General features: G+C 42.1%; 1 protein-coding gene across 2 annotated transcripts in view; it reads right to left on the bottom strand.

The window, feature by feature from the left end:
• Positions 1–3,834: 3,834 nt before the first annotated feature.
• The window catches only part of SLC18A1 (solute carrier family 18 (vesicular monoamine transporter), member 1), a 32,789-nt gene continuing 16,316 nt past the window's right edge, over positions 3,835–20,307 (bottom strand). Inside the window, exons 5-16 of one of the 2 annotated variants that reach the window (XM_006859902.1) lie at positions 19,963–20,046; positions 18,229–18,321; positions 16,700–16,789; positions 16,379–16,422; positions 15,160–15,220; positions 14,971–15,066; positions 8,130–8,208; positions 7,140–7,191; positions 5,552–5,615; positions 5,135–5,254; positions 4,776–4,909; positions 3,835–3,948 (exon numbers count right to left, since the gene is read on the bottom strand). In XM_006859902.1, coding sequence (XP_006859964.1) covers positions 3,835–3,948; positions 4,776–4,909; positions 5,135–5,254; positions 5,552–5,615; positions 7,140–7,191; positions 8,130–8,208; positions 14,971–15,066; positions 15,160–15,220; positions 16,379–16,422; positions 16,700–16,789; positions 18,229–18,321; positions 19,963–20,046 — 1,031 coding nt within the window. The remainder of the gene's footprint in view (positions 3,949–4,775; positions 4,910–5,134; positions 5,255–5,551; positions 5,616–7,139; positions 7,192–8,129; positions 8,209–14,970; positions 15,067–15,159; positions 15,221–16,378; positions 16,423–16,699; positions 16,790–18,228; positions 18,322–19,962; positions 20,047–20,307) is intronic. The other variant, XM_006859903.1, reaches the window with a different exon arrangement.

Below are 20,307 nucleotides of genomic sequence, written 5' to 3'. Positions count from 1 at the left end.
CACCTTAGTCCTCAAGCTGACATCTTTGTTCTTCAACACTTTAAAAAGGTCTTGTGCAGAAGATTTACCTAATGCAATACGTCGCTTGATTTCTTGACTGCTGCTTCCATGAGTGTTGATAGTTGATCCAAGAAGAATGAAGTCCTTGATAACTTCAATCTTTTCTCTGTTGATAAGAACGTTGCTTATTGGTCCAGTGGCGAGGATTTTTATTTTCTTGACATTGAGATGCAATCCATACTGAAGGCTGTGCTCTTTGATCTTCATCAGTAAATATTTTAAGTCTTCTTCACCTTCAGTAAGCAAGGCTGTATTGCAGGTTGTTAAGAGACTTCCTCCAATCCTGATGCCGTGTTTTTCTTCATATAATCCAGTTTCTCAGATTGTTTGCTCAGCATATAGATTGAATAATGTAGGCCCTGGGCATTTTAAATATCAGCAGGGTCACCCATGGTGGACAGGTTTCAGATGAGCTTCCAGACAAAGATAGACTAGGAAGAAGGAGTGACAAACTACTACCAAATATTTAGTCACTGAAAACCTAATGAATAGCAGCGAGATGCTGTGTAGAAGGGCTGAATTTCCCTTTCTTCATGACAACCTCAGAGGACAGATTCAATGTAGAAGAATACAGAGCAGCCGCCAGGAATAGCAACAAATCTTCTTAGAGAGTTGTTTGTTTCAGCTTGGGCTGTATTTTGTAACAGTGAATTCCCTAAATATAACAGACTCAATTACTCCCCAGTCAAACACACACACACACACACACACACACACAAATACACAAACAATCTGGTTGCTGCCAAGTCATGGAGACCTTGTGTGTGTGTCAGAATAGAATAAAACTGTGTTCCAACGATTCTTTGGCCATCAGAACTGGAGATTTTATACGTTTTAGCTATTCAGTCATATGCCCCTAAATGTGGGTTCCTCCCATTAAAAATTCCCTGTGTCTCTCCACATCCCTTTCTCTGGCGCCCCTCCATCATCTCATGTGTTCTTCTTGTACTGTGGCTCCAATGCCTTCATTTGTGCTGCTGTGGTTGCATATGGTACCCTGGGTGTAGAAGCACCATGCATTTGTACTTTGGATGCTTCCAGCATGCCTGATAATGCCCAACCTTTTTCTGGCACAGTGGTTCTGCTTTCGTATTTGCTGCATCACATCTGGCAGTTTAGGACCATCATCTTTTAAATAATGTTATAGTCTCTGTACTTTTATAATGGGAAAAATACATATCTTTAATTATCCCACAGTGAAGACCATCTGATATTTTATGCTACTTTTATAGAACATTTCTTGTAGAGTTGTGTTTGTATTCCTCACAGAACTTAGCATTGCCTGTGAATGTAAGACGTTTACTATGCATTCTTTTATTATTATTAATTGTACAGTCATTAATAAAGACTAATTCATTTTCTATTGTTATGAGATTCTGTTTATACTCTTCCATGCATGGAGGAATGATCCTTAACCTATTTCTGGTCCTAAGTCAGTGTCCCCTGACTTCCTTTACAGTGTTAGGAGTTGACTCCTGCCAATGGTATTCTGAAAGTCTACATAAATTCTATCCACTGGCTTTCCCTTATCCATTCCTGGTGTGTGGATAAGCACTAGACTGCTACCAACTGCTCCTCAGAAACACTATACAGGGTCCCTATGGCTCTTAACAACAATAACATATGTTTGTCTATTGCTGAAATAATTTTAACTAGCAGGGTAAGCATGAATGAGTTCCTCTTTGAAATTCATCCTATGATTTTAACATGTTAATTATTTCTATAACAAGCCCACCATTTATTATATACTATGCTACATGTTCCTCACCTTTTCCCAGCTCACTCCCTCCTTTTTTTGTTTGTTTGTTTGTTACAGAAGTCCCAGTAGTAACTCTATCATTCTGCCTTTTCAGTTACAGCTCCTATATTTTGACAAACCATTTTCTAGTTTTACCTACAAGATTTTCAAAGCTGAGGCAAATGTCATCCTGACAAAATGATGATCTAAGTACATCTGATTTTGTCTGCTAAGTCTAGTTAATATCAAATCTCTAAAAATATATCCATAGAGACAGTGGTGGTTCAGAGGTAGAGTTCTCACCTTCTATGCCAGAGATCTGGGTTCAATCGCAGCCAATGCACTTCGTGGGCAGCCACCACCCATCTGTTAGTGGAGTCTTGATGATGAGCAGGTTTCAATGTAGCTTTTAGACGAAGACAGACTAATGAGAAATTCCTAGCAATCTACTTCCAAAAATCAGTCAATGAAAACAGTATGGATCACAATAGTCAGATTCACAGCTGATCACAGAGACAACACAGAATCAGGCAGCATTTTATTCAGGGGCCAACTTGACCACCACAACTAGCAACAACAATAACAAAATCATAAATCAGGTAAACTAAGGTTCCACCATCAAAGTGATAAGGATTCATAATGAGATTCAGCTTGAATGTGTTCAGGTAACCAGGGGTTTGCACGGAACCCACGAAAATTCTGCAGAGAAATGTAATAATTAGAACTGATACCATTCCAGAGTAAAGTCTGAGCTCCCTGACCTTGTATCCAGGCACCCCACAATATGGCCATGTGGGTCTCTCAGTTTCTGCCTCCGCAATTGTCCTCTACACAAACTACACCTTCCTGCTTCTTTGCACCTAAATATGCTGATTTGCTGCATTGATTTTTTTTTAATGTTTATATAATGATTCCCCAAATTGATGGGAAGTTACTTAAGAGGAGGAGCATGTCTCCCATCTCTTTGAAACCCTAACACCCAACAATAGTTGTTTCAAAGGTAGCAAAATGTCCATATTTACACCTACTGTCATTGCCCACATACTCTCTTTAGCTATAAAAGAGCACCTGGTCGACCATGTTTGAATTAGGTAATCATTTATTAGCAAGCATGGACAGCGCCTCATCATAACCCTCCTGTTATGAAATCCACCGTTTGAAATTTCCAGGCAGCTTGCGTTCACTTTTCCCATGAAATCCTAGGGCTAGTAGATTGCTTTTCATAGGGAAACTTAGCATCACCTGTGAACGTAAGAAGTTTACTATGACCTTCTCTTATTTGTATTTCTAAGAGTTCAAGCCACTCGGGAAAGGTAGAAACACACAAGGGAAATACTGAGCATGTCTGTACCTTAAACACAAGAGGAGCAGGTTCACCTTTCCATGGCACAATGAAGAAAATAAGAAGGACCCGTTCACTGAGGGCAAAGTCACTTTAGCAACTACAGAACTGATCATGGGGACAACAGAGGACCAGGCAGTATTTTATTTAGGGGCGAACTTGACCATAGCAGCCAACACACAAAAGCCACTCAATTTCAAAAAAAAACAAAAAATTTGGTTTTTTAATTGGCAATTTGGCAACAGCTTTCTCAACTCAGTTGGGAAAATCCAGGGAGGAACATGTTGAGTAACAGAAGACAAAATTTTTATAACCTGTCTGGAATGTACCAAAGAAAAATAAGACAACAGATATAAAGAAGCTTGCCAGTGGCCCTGCTGGTTTCAGAGGCATATCGTGCTTACTGCCAATGCCAAGAAATGACTCATCCCTTGCAGAACCCGTCACAGCTCAAGTTTAATCAGCTTCACAGCAGCCTGTCCTCCCACAAGAGACTGGCTTCAAAGCATAGAGGGTCAGCTATGGTTGCACAGGTGAGGGAAGAACAGGGGTGGTACCGTGGGAGGGAAGGAAAGATTTCCAGGCAAGAGAGAAGTGAAGCCAGTTGAACAACCCACATGATCTTATTCCAGAGCAGAGATGGTCACAAGGTTGGAGCTCACATGTGCCAAGGCTCAGAAACCACCTTCTGCGGCTATTCCTCACTGTCAAGCTCCTCATCGCTGTCTTCCCCCAGGGGAAATTCCTTTGTGGGCTTCTGGGTTGCGTACATCCGGGTTTCCATGGGGCAGTCGTGGCTCAAAATTGCCTACAGCAAACGACAGGAAGAGAAAGCACCGCACATCTCTTCTGGTCTCCTTATTCCCTATCCTCAATAGCTCATCCAAGTCTAGTAGTCCTCAGGGAAAATTCATGAAACAAGCACTGCACCCTTTGTCTATTTCATGTACATCCACCAACCACCCAAGCTTCCTAGGTATAGCAATCCTTGCCAGGACAGTCCTAGAAATGGTAGTGATGCAAGTTAGAACAGGGAATCCTGGTGACTTAGTTTCCTTCCCTATCAAACTTTCCTACCTTTTTTTTCTTCTTTCAGAAGCCTCTGCCTCTATCCCAAACCCAGCTAGGTTCTCAGCACTACTGCAGTCAGATGACAGTACCTTATTAATTAAAAGTGTATGCTATTGTTCTACCCTGGGATTTCTGTACGTTAAAAAAGGCTGACCTGGAAAGAATATTAGCAGACTTGAATGAATGAGTGCACCCAGTAAAATTCTGCCAATTTATGGGAGAGGTATTTTGGTCATTCATAACTTACTAGAAACTACAGCAACTACAGGATGCCTTTGTGATCCCTCCCCTCAACTCTTTATGGACTTATCATTTTCCTTCTTTACTTAAGATTCCTCTTAGTAAAGCCCAGTGTAAAGAAGGTGGTTTTGTAGGGAAAGGGAAAACAAGGAAAGGTATGCAGAAAAGATAAAGATGAAACATGAATCCAAAAACATGACAAAGTAGATAGACTATCAATAGAGGGAGAGGGTAATAGCACTCGATGAAAGGAATGAGAGAAGCAATGACAAGAGACAGAAGAGTTTTTTTGTTTGTTTTCTAACAGAAGTCAAAGCATCTTACAAGCTTCTCCTCCTTGGCTGGGGGACTCCTCAGGTAGTAGCAAAGAGGAGCATAGACAATGTTCACAACACCAATGATGACCATGAGCCAGGAAAAGCCCACGGCCCGCACAATGGCACCTCCAGTGGATGGGCCTATGAGGAAGAAATCAAATTTGCCAGTGGTTATTGAGTATGTGAGACACCATTCTAGGAGCAAGGGGGAAATACAACGCATATCCCAAGTCAAATATTTCCAGAACTTTAGGATGATTAGCCTTCTGGCTCCATTTCCAATGAGCACAAAATAGTATAGTAGGTAAGGGAGAGTGAGGCGCTAGGTCCTGAATTCTCCCCCTTCCCCACCCACCCCCAACATACCTATTGCAAAACCCATGCAAAAAGCCACATCAGCAATGGCATAGACACTCCCATACACCGAGGTGTGGCGCAGGTCGACCAGGTGTCCCATGATGGGCATCATAGAGGAATCCACCATACCTATGGCCAGAGCAGACAGGACATTGTCAGTCAGCTTTAGCTACGGCCCCTCCCTGCCCATGGTACCCTGCCCTCTCCTCCTGCTTCATTTGGTGTATATCTTTTGCCTGCTATCTTTCTGCTCAGGAAAGACATCCATTTCAGATGGGAATTATGAACCCACCTCTGCACATTTCTGCCCATCACATTCCTGCTCATTCTGCTTCCCACCCATCCCTTCACATAAAACAGGAGGGAAAGTCTCTGACCGAAAACAGCATACCATGACTTCTCATTTTCCTAAAGGGCACTTCTTACCTATGGCAAAGCCAAGTCCTGCAACAGGGCCAATAAGGCCAAATATACTGTGAGCCAGAGGAACCTGCAAGGGGAATGAGGGAGAAGTCATCAAAAGTCCAACTAGGCCACGGTAGGAGAAGTGTTCAAATGGCTCTCATGTGAAATGCTTTTATTAGGCCCCAAACATTGTCTCATACCTCTACCTACAAAGAAGAAGCTTCACCTCCATTTTAAAGATATAAAAACAAGATTGGTGCCATTTGGTTTCAAATCCCAGGATTACGTTTGTACCTCACACTTGGCCCCATGATGACAGTGGTTTGTTTGGGATACATGACCGATTCTTCCCATTTCTCAACCTCTCCACCCAAACCCAAACACACACTTTTGTCTTCAGTCTTCACTAGATGAAGTTGCCTCTCTTTTCTATTGGCAACATTATCCAAAGGAAGTATTTCAATCCCTAGTACCGTGACTGTTGACACAAGAAGACAGAGAACACAGGTCAACAACAGCACCCCCAGTGCCTTAAGCCAAAAGTTCAGGTGACATTGTCTGTGAAACTCATTCACCTTGTCCTTCCAAGCCCACATTGGGGACTTGACTTCATTCTTTTGCTAGTTCCTTACCCCCTCCCTGGTCATCTGCCCATTCTGCTACCCAACACACTCATTGAGTCTTTGTTTATTTCTTCCAGCCCTCAATGTATTTGAGATCGTGGTGACTGGAAAAATTTCAAGTGCAACTTCCTCAAGTAGTATTTATGTTTTATATATAATGTCTAAGAGTCACTGTGGGCTTACCATGCCAGACACTGTGCTTCAGGTTTATGTGGATTATCTTAACAACCCTGTGAGACAGGTACTATTAGAACCCTCCCAACACCAATGAAGATACTAAGGATCAGAAAGGAGAAAGCAAAGGCTCAGAGAGCGTAAAGGGGACTCTTGAAAATGAAAACTCTCCTTTCTTTCTTCTTCTCCTAAACATTCTAATGCCAGAGACTAAAGCACAGATCCCCTGATGGATTCCTGAGGCACTGTCAGGTGGAAATTTTTCCCTTGTGGTGCAGTGGCTTAAGCATTGGACTGTAAGCCAAAAGGTCAGCAATTCAAACCCACCACCCACTCCATAGGAGAAAAATGTGGCAGTCTGCTTCCATAAAAATGTAGAGCCTCAGAAACTCTAGAAAACATCTCTCTGTGTCTTATAGGGTTCCTATGAGTCAGAACTGACTCTATGGCAGTGGATTGTTTTTTGTTTTGTCAGAGTGGGATGAGTAAATTAAGTCTTCAAATGCATGGTTTGGAGACCCCAGAAGTAGATATCATCACATATCACTTCATATGCTCATACACTGGCCATACTTAGAGTCTCAGACTCTGACTCCAGTCGGGTCCCGTCACCTTTTCTTTTGTCTTCCCCTTTTCCCCTTAGTTGTATTCAGCCTGTAGTGTCTTCCTAGGTACCAACTCTAACCAAAACAGAAACGGTCTTTCTGACAGCTGTTTCCAAGTCAACCTTCTGTTTGTTTTAAAAGAAAGAGGTTCTTACATGCCTGAGTCTGTTGTCACTCTCTCATTCAGCTAATCTTTATCATACTTACGCAGAGCAAGCTGGTACCTACTACCACCATTCCAACCAGAGAACACAACCACCTGGAAGAAAACAGCTACCATCAAACAATGCTATGGGGAGGCATCCCTCCACCTGCCACCCCATCACCATCGGCACTGTTCAGTCCTACCACCTCTAACTCCAGCAAACCCTCAGGACCTAAGGAGAGGAACTGATCTCCACATACCCAGTTTGTACTCTTGCCCTGACTTTTCCTTGTCACTCATCCCTTCCCTGGCTCCATATCTCTTTCCATAGTAGAAGCATAGTATGAACCATGGCATGCATTCTTCTTTTCCTTAGAAGATCTATCAGCAAAATCAGAAGCTGCTTGGCTCTGGAGAGTAATCCCAAAACTTAATCCATACTGTTTTTTACTTTAAACTATGCCTTCTTGCTACTTCCAATCTACTCATTTTTTATTTTCTTCAAGGTCCATTTCAAAACGCACAAGAATGACAAGCTTCTTCCCTTCTCTGATTTACTAGCAGTGATTTTTCAACAAAAAAGAAAGAAACTGAACTCCAAAAATAAAAATAAAATTGCTTTTTATTTTATTCAGCCCCCACCCCACCCCTTGGTGGTCTCTGAAGCACTTCTGTAACTCCCAAGGACTCCAGGAATTCATTTAACAACCACTGCCCACCCCTCAATGTACTGTGATGAACGTTTTGATGGTGCCTGCCCCCATGTTCCCTATGGAATTATTTTTTATCTTTAGCTGTACAGTAAACCCTTAGAGAGAAAAAGTTGTCCCTCAACATCCATTTCCTTGTCAATAGCAACCAACTCAAGTCCATCCTATCTCTATACTGCTTTTACCATCTACCCAATCCCCAATGTGTCATTGCTATCAGTGTGCACTTGTCCTAAATTTTCAGTCTCAGAGAAGTTGCTTCCCAGCCTAGCTGCTAGGATAACCTCAAAGTGTGCTCTCGTCTTGTATCCTATGCCCTCCTCTGCTCCCCAGGCTACATACCTGCCCATCTTGTTAGCCAACACACCAAAGAGGTTGGTACCAATGAGATAGGACAGACTGCCAGGCAAGAAAGCCAGACCTGTAGAAGGACACAGATCTCCACCTTAGGACATGACCAATTTATTCTTATAACACTTTGTCTCCTACAAGACAGTGAAGCCTCTGTGTTACCTTCAAGGATCCCAAATCACATTTTGTTATCCTTGTACAAACCCTGAGAAATCGTCATAGGGCTCACACCTTTGCTTTTCCCTCAGGGCAAGACCCTATTCAACTGCACTTAATTGACCCTGTTCAATTAATTGTATTATTTAATGTGCTCCCCACTTAGGGTTCCTGATGAATGACCCTAATGAGTCATTCCTATGTATAAAATACCCTTAACGATCAGTATAAGAATATGAGCTTTAAAGAATGATATACCTCCTGGGAAGCAAGCTATCTGTCCTGTTATTTACCAGCTCTTGTGACCTTTAAGGAGTTCCTATGCCTCTCTGAGCTTTGGTTTCCATATCTGGGAAAAACAAACCTATTAGTATATCATGCCAGTTTACAGTGAGGAGCAAATTATATCATGTATATAAAAGCATTTCATACCTTGAAACCCTGGCCAGATTTTGTTTTGTTTTGTGACAGTGAAGTGTTCTGGAAGTTTGGGCTTTGGCATCATCTTGTTCTGGGTTCAAATTGTAACCTAGCCTCTTGTGAGCTCAGTGACCTTGGGTAATTTAATCATCCTCTCTGAGTTTCATCTATTCACTCATCAATTCATCTATCCATTCATTCATTCATTCAAACAAGTTTGTTTGTTTTTTAAAGATTGTATTCTGAATTGAGCAACAGTTTACATGGGAGAACATCAGTTTTACACTTATCATTTCATTGCAATGATTACAATCTCCTGCATGCATCATCATTCAATAGTAATTGCTTCTATTCCTTCTGTTTTCTTGGAGTGGGGGGAGGATGTACACAAAAGCACTCCAGAATATATAATCATTTAAACAACCAAAGGACACATTCTGCAAGCCTGCCTTCTGGCTGCCAGCCCACAGCCTTTCACTTTCCATGAGTCTAGAGTCCTCAGCTGTTCTATCTCTCCATGTCCTCATCTCTGCCTCCTTATCTGGTGTCGCTGCTTCTCTGGATAGGGTCCCACATTCCCTTGGTGGTCCTAGGGTCCTTGAGGGGCTAAGAACAGAAAGGTAGCTAAGACAGACAAGAGCCTAACTCTCATGAAGTTTTCTTTCTAGGAAAGTGATCTAGACAATAAACAAGTAAATACATAAATGGTAATGATAACTTTGAGAAGTGGCAATTTCTGTGAAGGAAATTTAACATGGTGCTATGACAGAGGAAGAAGGGTTACCCTAGATTTAGTGGTCAGGGGAGGTCTCTCTGAGGAGGTGATATTTAAGTTGAGACCTGAATAGCCAAAGTAGAGCATGTCAAAGAAAAAAACAACAAATGAAAATGTAAAAGCCTTAAAGATTAAACTATTTACTCTGTTCTTGTATAGAAAGGAGGTGTGTGTGGCTGGAGCAAAGTGGAAAGTAAAAGAAAATAAAGGCCCTGAAAAAAAAAAAATTGGAATTTATTCAAGGGCAATGGGAAGCTTTGAAGGGGAATGACATAATATGATTTATGTTTCCTAAAGCCCCCTGGCTGTGTTTAGAAGAATAGATTCATGGGCCAAGAAGTTATTTGCAGATTTCAGGAGAAGCTTGGCCATGCCATTGGTTAGAAGACAAAGTGGAGAGAAGCAGATGATATGAGGAGTGCTTTGGAGCTAGAGTTGGGAAACTTTTTGTTGAAGTGGGTATGTGTGGATATGGTGAGAGTGAAGAAAAGAGACAGCCAAGGTTAATTCCTGTATTTGTTGTAATCATTTGGGTGGTTGGACATACATGTACTCTGTGGGAAAGACTGGCAAAGGGAAAAATGCTTGGGAGGGGAGACATGATAGGCTTGAAATGTCTATTAGATATTCAAGTGGCAATTGTCAATCAGTTGGATACACAAGTCTAAGACTCCAAAGAGAGGCCATAAATACAGATATTAATTTGGACTGGTTGATTGATACATGGTTCTTAAAGTCATGGGAATGAATGGAGTTGCCTAAGAGAGATCAAACAGAAAAGATTTGAGTCGCCTAAGAGAGATCAAACAGAAAAGGTGGTTTCTAACATTTAAAAATTAACAAAGGCAAACTTGACCTATACTCATGGAGGTAGTAGCTCTAAATACCAGCAGAGAGGGTAGGAGTCTTCATATCAAGTATCAATGCTATCCCCTCTGTACACAGGGTAGATAGGGATGGGCAACTTAGCCATTGGCTACATAAAAGGCAATAAAGGCATGAAGTGACTGGCTTATAAGGTTTCATGAGTGAATTTAGTTTAAGAGTGTGTGAGGGAAGATAGAGTCCCCACTGAGTAGTTTTCATCTTGTCTAGATGGGTCTGGTTAAAAGAGATAGGGAGAAGATTCTTATGATTCAATAGTATTTGTTATCATGACTAATTGTGACTTTCGCAATCATAAAGGTAGAAGTTTTGTAACAAGAACAGGGGAGTGGTTAATCTTACAGTCCAGAAACAGAGGACCCTAGAACCATCAAGGGAGAAGAGCACAAGCAGAATGCAGGACTTTATCCAGAGAAGCAGCAACACCAGAGATGGAAGCAGAGATGGGGACACGGAGAGGGGGAGAGGCTGAGGACTCTAGATTCATGAGAAGAGAGGGACTGCGAGCTGGTGGTCAGGAGGCAGACTTGCAGAACGTGCCCTTCGGTGGTGTAAATTATTATATACACCTGAGTGTTTAAAAAAAAAAAAGCTAAAATGAATAGAGAGAAATACTGTTAACTGAATGGTACATGGAGGGGATTATAATTATTGTAATGAAACAAGGTGTATGATTTGTTGAGTGTAAAACTGATGATCTGCCCTATAAACTTTCACTCAATTCACAACAGAAACATTTTTTAAAAATTAACAAAATTAATTTTGTTAACAAAAAAGTAACAAGGAGTAGTCAATCAAGTAGGTGAGAGGGGATGAAATTCAAAAGGTAAAGTGAAGTTGGCCTTTGTTAGGCACTTGGATGTGTCAACCATAATTGAAAATATGACAAGATAGAAGGCAGTGAACGTATGAACAAATACAGAGAAGCAGGTACATTTAGTGAGGGGGAAATATGTGTTCCTGTCTGACTGCTTCTATTTTCTCAGTGATAGAAATATAATAATAAATGGAGCCAATGAACTGATGATCTTAATGTGACCAAAAACTGTTGCTATGGGGATATTAGAATACCTGTACCGAGAACATGTAAGGTGATGACTGGATTGCTTGAAATCTATATTCAGAGGTGATATAATTAACAGTGATATTAAAGTCAAGAGTATGATCACAGGATTGATAGAGTTTTGTAGGGAGGGAAAAAAGATCATTGCAAAAAGTAGATTAAGAAAGCATGAGGCCAAGATGTTGGCAGGGCCATTCACTTACATAATGAAGTCACTATGGTAACAGGAATAGAGGTAAAAAGACAGCCTTAATGAATGAGGAGGTGTAAACTAAAAGGTTGGTGCAGGATGGTAGTAAAGAGAGGTGAGTAGGGCGGAGAATGGTAATAATTAAAAGAGCTGGGGTCCTTGAAGAAGGGAGCAGAGAAGAAATGCTGCAGAAGCAGCAATGGAAAGCAAAGTCCAGAGGAGCCATGAACTTCCATCCAGAGAGCTCCAGGGAAATGGTGTCCTCAGGAAATATCCAGATTTCAGGGGGGAAACCTGAAGGAAGTGTTCAGCGAAGAGCATAGGGACTGTTACTGACAACAAAAAGAGAGTTCCACACCCCCGAATTTGAGAAGACAATGGGAGATGGGTCAGATTAAGAAACCCATGTAATACGGGGATTACAGTAATTTTTACCAGGTGGGCTAGTTAAAGGGATTAGATGAGATCATTAGGATTTTGCACAATGCCTGACACATAGTAATTGCCCTGTGTACATTGGCCTTAGTGTCCACAGGACACTTAGTCATAAGTAGTGCATGATAGAGGCTTGAATCCAGACCTTGTCAACCCCAAACCAAGTCCTTTCCATGACCTCACAGGGTCAATGTGACAACGCTGGCATAGGGACTGTTTGGGAATCAGAACTGTGAGTGTATTTGAGTCTCCCCAACCCTTTCTATGTCTTTCTGTACCTAGTGGAGATCATGCTAGAGGAGATCATGCTAGAGGAGATCATGACAATAACAATTAAACCAAAAGCAAACAGCTCACCAGTTACTCACTGATGGTTTATTTGTTTTTAATATTCTCTTCTACGGGGTGGGAAGAAAGCATGCCTTAGTGTATTTGTCTAGTTTATCTGTATAGGGTAGCAACCTGTTTCAAACTAGACACATTTGTTAATAGTCGATTGCTTTTTAAAAAAAACAAAATCTAGAAGTTATAACAACTCGTCTGTTGATCTGATATAATCTGGAATTAAGAGATGGAGCCTCCTAGATGCATCTCCATTTTACAGGATGTGGAATTTCCTGGATGAGATTTTCCTCAATCCACATAGTTTGGTTGTTAGTAGTGAGTATCACTTTCATTTCAGTGGCATTTTCAACAAAATAGGTGTCCTAATTGTGTATCTGAAGACACATATTTTTCACAGAGTATCTTTAAGAGGTAGAATATCACATGTGAGCTTTGGCTATATTAAGACTCATTAAGCAAAACAATTATGAAAAGCCTAGTAACAACTATTTTTGTTTACCAAGTATATTCTATATTCTATGCCCTGTGCTAATTCCTTTGGATTACAAAGATCTAATGCTCAAAAAATTCTGAAATGTATTTCGAGGTTTACAAAAGAAAAAAAAAGGTAGCACCGAAAGATGTTAAATAATTTTTCCAAGGTCTCAACCAGTAAATGACTGAATCAGGATTTAACTCCATATTGACCTGTTTCCAAAGCCTGAGCTGCTTTCCTGTGCTTGGTCCACATAATGCTCATTCAGAACAAAAATGACTCTCAAAAGCATTGTTGCTGAGTAGTATCCAATCCGTCTAGGTGGGGCTGATGAAATGAAATGTGACTAGGTCTCTTGTGACACAATAGTGAATAATTGTTATCAGGACTGATTATGAGGGTTGGAAATGTAAAGGTAGACATTTTATAGCAAGGAGGGGAGTGATTAACTTTTCAGTTTAGGAGCAGAGGTCCCTGGGACCATCAACAGAGAAGAGCGGAGATCGGGATCTTACCCAGAGAAGCAGTGATGCCTGAGGTGGAGGCAGAGACTATGAAGTGGAGAGATAAAGCAGCTGGGGACTTTAGATCCAGGGAGGGAGAGGGACTGTGTACTGACGACTGGGGGGCAGGCTTGTAGGGTATACCCTCTGGTTGGTTGATGATGCATGGAGGGGATTGTAACCATGGCAATGAAATGATACACAATAGGATGAATGTAAATCTAATGTTCTCCCATGTAAACTATCACATAATTCACAATAAAACATTTCTTTAAAAAAAAAACACTGTTGCTCCTCCCAACAACCTTGAGAGTTGTGCATTTTGAGCAGTAGCTCTGCAAGTATGACCACAACTTGTTTTAACAAACCCTCCAGGTGATTCTGATGTATGGGCAAATGAGAACTTGTGATGGGATCATTTACAGATGCAGACACCTCTACTAAATGCACCCAAGAAATTTGTAAAAGACATTAGAGACCAAGCCTTAAGCCAGGTGTTCTAACCTGACACATTTAAGTCTTTCCACTATCTTTCCACTCTGAAGCCTGGGGAATGCTGAGAACCTGAGTAACGACTGAGAAGTTTGTTGAGGAGGGCTGCTCTCTACTGCAGTTGCTCATCTGCACCAAGAGTCTGAGTTGCCAGGGCCTTGGAGCAGGGGTTATGTTATCTACACTGAACACCAACTAATTCAATTAATCGCCATGATCAGAGAAAGCTGCAACCCAGAAAAATTCAATTTGGGGTTAGGAGTGTAACAGGGAACCTTGCTTAGAACTGTCCCTTAGAAAATTAGATTTTGTGGTTTTTATTGCTTGCTGAGCTATATCCGGTCCTTATCAGCTTCCCCTCTGGCCTCTCCTTGCTGCAGTGACTGAGGGATTTGCACGTAGCCTTCTTGCTTTTCCTCAGGCTTCCTAGAAAGGGAAGGAGCCTCTCAAAACTCAGAGGAGTTATAAGGTCTCCTCGAGGCAGAGGAGGATGGAGGTCTCTCTCCCCTAGGCAGAGACCTTTCCCCACTAGAGATGTCAGCACTTTCTCTAGGCAATGGCAGCTGAAAAATATCCACACTCCATTTGCTCATTTCTTAGAGGGTAAGTGTCAGCAAAAGAGTAATCTGAACAATGGGGAGTTCAAGAGAGGAAAGGGAATTGATGTTATAAAGTACTTCCACACATTATGCTCTTTATTCCTCTAACTGCTCTTTGAATAGATATTATTACGATGTCCCTTTTGGAGATGAAAAAAGTGATGCTCAGAAACTTTGTGACTTACGCAAGTTTACATGGCTAATTAACTGAGCAGAGACGAAATGACTCAGACTCATTAATGCTTCTACAATCCACTGGGTATGTGGCCTCCCAATACCTGCTTTGTCCTCTACCTCCTTGTCCTTTCTCAGGCTGCCTGACTGAGGAACTGTCCACCCCACTCCAGCTTGATTCATGAGTATGGGCATGGATGGTAATCCTATCATGAAAGCACATGCTTCCTCTGTGACCCTGAGACCTCAATCTGTTGACACTTCTCCATAATCTGAGAAAGGGCCCAGACACCCACCAAGTTCAAATCATAGTCACTTACCCAGCTGCCACTCAGGGGAGCACATGGTCTGCATCATCCAGATGGGCAGAGTGGGCTCCAGCATGGCCACCCCCATGTTGGCAAAACAGAGGGAGCCTGAGAAACAGCCAACAATTTTTCTGTGAGCTATCCAACACTGCCCCAGAGCCCAGCCAGGTGCAGCTCAAAGTTCAACCATTGCCAGCTTACCTGCAGCCACCAGGATATAAGGGTCTTTGAGAAGTGTGAAGAGTGGGGTCCCCTTGACACTCTGAGAACATGGAGAACAAACATTTCCATTTATTATCACAGAATCTAAGAATGTGCAGGCAGGGCCTTAGCACCACCTACCTCCTTTACTGTAGAGATGTGGAAACCCAAGTTCAAAGGCGAATGACTTTGTGGTGAAACTATTCACTACAGATTAGTAAATAAGTACAAGTAAGCCCGTGCTTACCTAGCTTACTTGGTACTCCTTCCTTGTCAGGAACTATACATTTGAAAAGAGACTTTGATTCCGTAAGGAAGGTACTATGGGTTTAGGAGAGAGGCAGCTCTCAGCTATACTCAAAGTAGAATTTTTCATGTGATGAAAAATGTAAACTAATTCACTACAGAATCCAACACTGTCCAAGAGGCAGAGACAGAGAGCAAGCTGTAACACCTGAGATGGCACAAGGTGGTAAGACGCAGCAGCAAAGAAACAGTGGTAGTAGGACAAAGAGACCAGCACAAGAAGCAGAATGGGATTCCTGGCCCACAGAACAAGGTGGTTACAGTAGGTGTGCTGCCCCACAGAATGAATGGAAGAGGCTCTCTCCAGACACCTGGTGACAGAGCTAGGCTTGACAACTCATGGAGTGAGGGAAGCTGAACACCTTTGGTCTGAGACTTACTAGTGGAACAGGGTGCCCCCAGGGAGCTTATTGGTAGAGCCAAAGAGTTCTGTACCACTTGCCTGAACAGAGTAGAAGCTAGGTCAAGGAGCTGAAGGCCAGAGACAGGCCTGCCTGCAATTTGACTGAGAAAAGGATGTACTGTTTGAAGAACTATATACTGAATCATTCTTAATCCTGAATTGTAACCTATTACTTCCCTAATAAACCCCAGTATCACGAATTATTGAACCCAACAGAGACATGAAGAGTGTCATGGGGAGACAGCTGGTGTCAGAACTGGTTAAAAGGTTGGAGGGTGAGGTATGTCTGACTTCCACCTCATAGGAATCAGCCTCTGAAGTTAACGGACCTCTAATGCCACCACATCATTTTTATAATAACCCTATCTGGGAATCCAAGGGCAATTACCACTTTCCCAGACTCTACCTCCTTCACCTTTCTTGGTCGTATTAATGTTTTGAAGATGCAGAGGGTCTCTGCACATTGCCATTCTATATATCTCTTGGCAACAGAGCTTGCTATATACTTACCTCTGGGGAGACTTTTGAAGGCTGTAGGATACAGAACTGTAGTGCTAAGATAGAAAGAGGGAAAGGGAGACAGTTCAGTTTGTGCACTGATTAGCCGGAGGCTCCAAAGACAGCCACATTAGTAACACCCTCTCACATACAAACATACAGACAATGTATATAACTAACTCCCTGAGTTTCCTCCTTGTCTCCTCAGCCAGGAAACTACTTAATGTATCAAAACATGCCTACACCTCCTGTTGTTAGCAAGACTAATACCCAAACATAATGTGGGTTGTAAGTAGGTGGTCACTTGCATGGTGACCTCTGATGCTGACTTACCTCCATCCAGTACTGCCAGGAAGGCCAAGATGAGGAAAGGAGCGGACTTCCCAACAAACTCATACATCACACTTCCAAAGGGAGCACCCACTGAAAAGACAAAGCAGGCGCAGATTCCAGAATCGAGGGCCAACTCTCAGCCAGTGTGGGTCATTCGTCCAGTGGTAAATATCTAGCGGCAAATGAATGATGCGAGCAATGTACTTTCTAATGGTTCAGGAAAATTAGTCAATTAACTCACTAGTTAATTAATTATGAGGTGGTGACAGAGAGAGATAGCGTTTACTGAGGGCTACAGGCTACCCCATCACCCACCTGTCAATTAGCTTTACTAGAGTGGCTCACGTGTTGTCTGAAGATGGAAGCTATGCCTCCTACCAGCAGGGTTAACCATGGTGCACAGGTTTTAACAGAGCTTCCAGATTAAGACAGACTAGGAAGAAAAGCCTGTCAATCTATTTCAGAATATCAGCCAATGAAAGTCCTAAGAATCTCTGCAGAATATTGTCTGATATAGTGCTGGAAAACAAGCACCCAAAATGGCACATTAGTCAGAACAATGAATTTGAGCATACCAACCATCAGGAAGATGGCATGGAACCAGGTCTCATTTCCTTCTGTTGTCCATGAGGTCGCCATGGGTTGACATGCTAACTTGATGGCAATTAACAACAACCAAGGTTACTAAGGGCTAAGCCCCACATGAAATTCTGAGAATTCAAAGAGAGAAAAGACCTGGTCTTTCTGCACACCTTCTAGTGGAAGAAATGTGTATGAGAGAGAAGTGAGGAAATGCATAATTGTTATTGTTGTTAAGTGCCATTAAGTCGGTTCCAACCCATAGCAACCCTGTATAGGGTTTCCAAGGAGCAGCTGGTGAGCTTGAACTACAAACCTTGCAGTTCAAATGGCTTTGCAGTCTGGAGCATTAACCCACAGCACCACACCAGGACTCCATACTTCCAGCACTTTAAAATGCAACAGTGAAAGTTCCCATTGCACAGTGAACTGAGTCAGAAAGCTAAGCTAGCCAGACTTTGCCAAAATAGGTAACATCGAACGGGAAAAAAGCATGAGGGACCCAAAGATGTCAGAAATCAGAGAGTATTTGGAGAATAGAGAAGAAAGCCAGTATTACTAGACTACAAATAGGTGTTAGGGAGAGGAAGAATAGAATTTGAGACGGTTGAGGCTTAATAGTAAAGGATTCTATATACCCTGATGAGGTGTCTGCTTGACCTTGTGGGTAAGGGAGAAACCACCCTCTTTGGGCTTAGAAGATTCTTCTGGCAGTATTACATAGAAAGCATTACCGAGAAAGGTACAAGAGATCAGGGAACAAGAAAGCAATTTTGTATTTCCTGGGTGCTTGGGAAGGACTCAAATCAGGATTGGGGTAGGGAGTGAAGGAAGGTATTTGACTTACTTGATCCTGGGAGCATCTATCCCCTGGGGTTATCTTTAGTGAATTTGCAGTATCCCTCCTCCCTCCTGAATCTAAATCTAGACTAGAAATAGGTGCCACTTACCCAGCACTCCCAAAGCCAGCCCTCCCAGGGCTATTCCCATGGCACGTCCCCTCTCATAGTCATCGGTGTAGACACTTGCCAGCATTCCAAGACCTAGAGGGTGAGTGACAGGTGGAGTTAGCTTATAGGAGCTCACTATCTACCTGACAGAGTCCTTAGCCTCTCTCCTGTTGTATCTTTAGGGATAATCTTACCTAGCGTTTTCCATTAAAGAGTTTTACAATACTTTGCCATATTTTACAAAACTTTACTATATTTTACAAATATGGTCTCCACTGCTTCCTCAAACTCTCACATTGCTCAGTACTTCTGTTCAGAGTACTGAAGGACTTAGAAAAGCAAAGGCTTCTGGGAAGAATGATACTGCATACCATTTTCCAATTATATTGCATTTTGTATCACTGTATTCCCTTAGCATATTTCCCTTACAAAATGGATTAAAAGGCAGCTGCTATTGTTAAGTGCCATCCAGTTGGTTTTGATGCAAAGTGACCCTGTATAGGATTTCCAAGGAGCGGCTGGTGAGTTTGAGCCGCCAACCTTGTGGTTCAAATTGATCTTGCTTTCCAGTGCTTTATCCCACAGTGCCACACCAGGACTCCATGAGGCAGTTAGAGAAAAAAAAAACAAAACTATGAATACACAGCTCTGTACTATCTGACAGGGCGGGGGGAGGCTTGCCCAAGGAACAGCATGAAAACCCTGAGTACCTTGGAAGAGAGCATGGGCTGGACCACTGAGGTAGAGGAAAGAGTAGAAGACACTTACTGCCAACTGGCTGTGTCATTTTAGCCAAGCCATTTAAATGATCTCAGATTCACATATTCATGTGAAACATACGAGTACTATATACCATATGTTACACAATGTTTGTGGCAATACTTCTCAAATTGAAATGACATATTAGTGGTACTATTACTATTGTCTATTAAATGCCAGCAGAGGTACAAAGAAAGGACTATGCCCATTACCATCAAGTCGATTGCAACTCATATTGATCCTACATATGGTGTCCAAGGCAGTATATCTTTATGGGAGCAGACAGCCTCATCTTTCTCCCACAGAGCAGTTGGGTTTATAAGGGCAACCTTAAAGCCAGCTGTCTGAAGTATAACCTACGCACTATCAGGGTTCCTTAAGAAATTACCTACTCTTTACTACTTTGGAGTCCTGGTGTGGGGCTGCAGGGTAATGCACTAGACTGCAAGATTGGTTTGAACCTCAATGTTGGCTGTTCAAACCCACCAGCCTCTACTCAGAAACCCAATACAGGATTGCTATGAGTTGGAACTGACTCAATGGCATTTAAAACAACAACAACAACTCTACTACTTTGAAGTCCTGGTGTAGCACTATAGCATAAAGCACTGGACCACAAAGTGGGTTTGAACTGCAAGGCCATCAGCTGCTCCTCGGAAACCCTATACAGGGCTGCTATGAGTCAGAACCGACTTGACGGCAGTTAACAACAACTTTCCTACTTTAACCTAGGTTTACTCTGATCTGAGTTAGCTGCATCTGAATATTATCTGAGGTAGTTAGGACAAGCATAGGGATATACGAGCTCTGTCAACTCTACAATGACCTCATTTCTGAGTCATAAATTCTACCAGTTAGGATGAAATTTTCCTTAATTTCCTCAAATGCTTCTTATAGGATCTGAAGATATTTTTGAGTAAGAGCCATTTGTGTTTGTGTGTGTGCATGTGTGTGTTTGGGAGATTTCAGAGATACCTGCAACAGATGAAAATGAAGATCCAATGCCTTGAAGAGTCCGGGCCACAAAGAGGAGTGTATAGGTGCCAGAAAAAGCAAACACTGGGCAAAGAGAACAGTACAAATGTTGAAGTGAGCATATTGCTGTAGATCCTCTAACAACCAGAAAACATGCCATTATGTTACAAATATCAGCTATTGTGACTATGTGTTTAAAAAAAAAGCATGATGCCTACTCTTTGTTTGAGGTGTTCTTTCTTGTTTCCCACCCATTATCAGGACTGCTTTGTAATTAACCTGAAGACTGGGAAACCACCAAAGCAAAACCAATTACCATGCTGTAGATGGGAGGCTAGGTTCCCC

This window comes from Chrysochloris asiatica, unplaced genomic scaffold (genome assembly GCF_000296735.1).
Source record: "Chrysochloris asiatica unplaced genomic scaffold, ChrAsi1.0 scaffold00035, whole genome shotgun sequence".
NCBI lineage: Eukaryota > Metazoa > Chordata > Mammalia > Afrosoricida > Chrysochloridae > Chrysochloris > Chrysochloris asiatica.
Note: the sequence above shows the minus strand (reverse complement) of the source record. Positions and strands in the feature narration are given on the sequence as shown.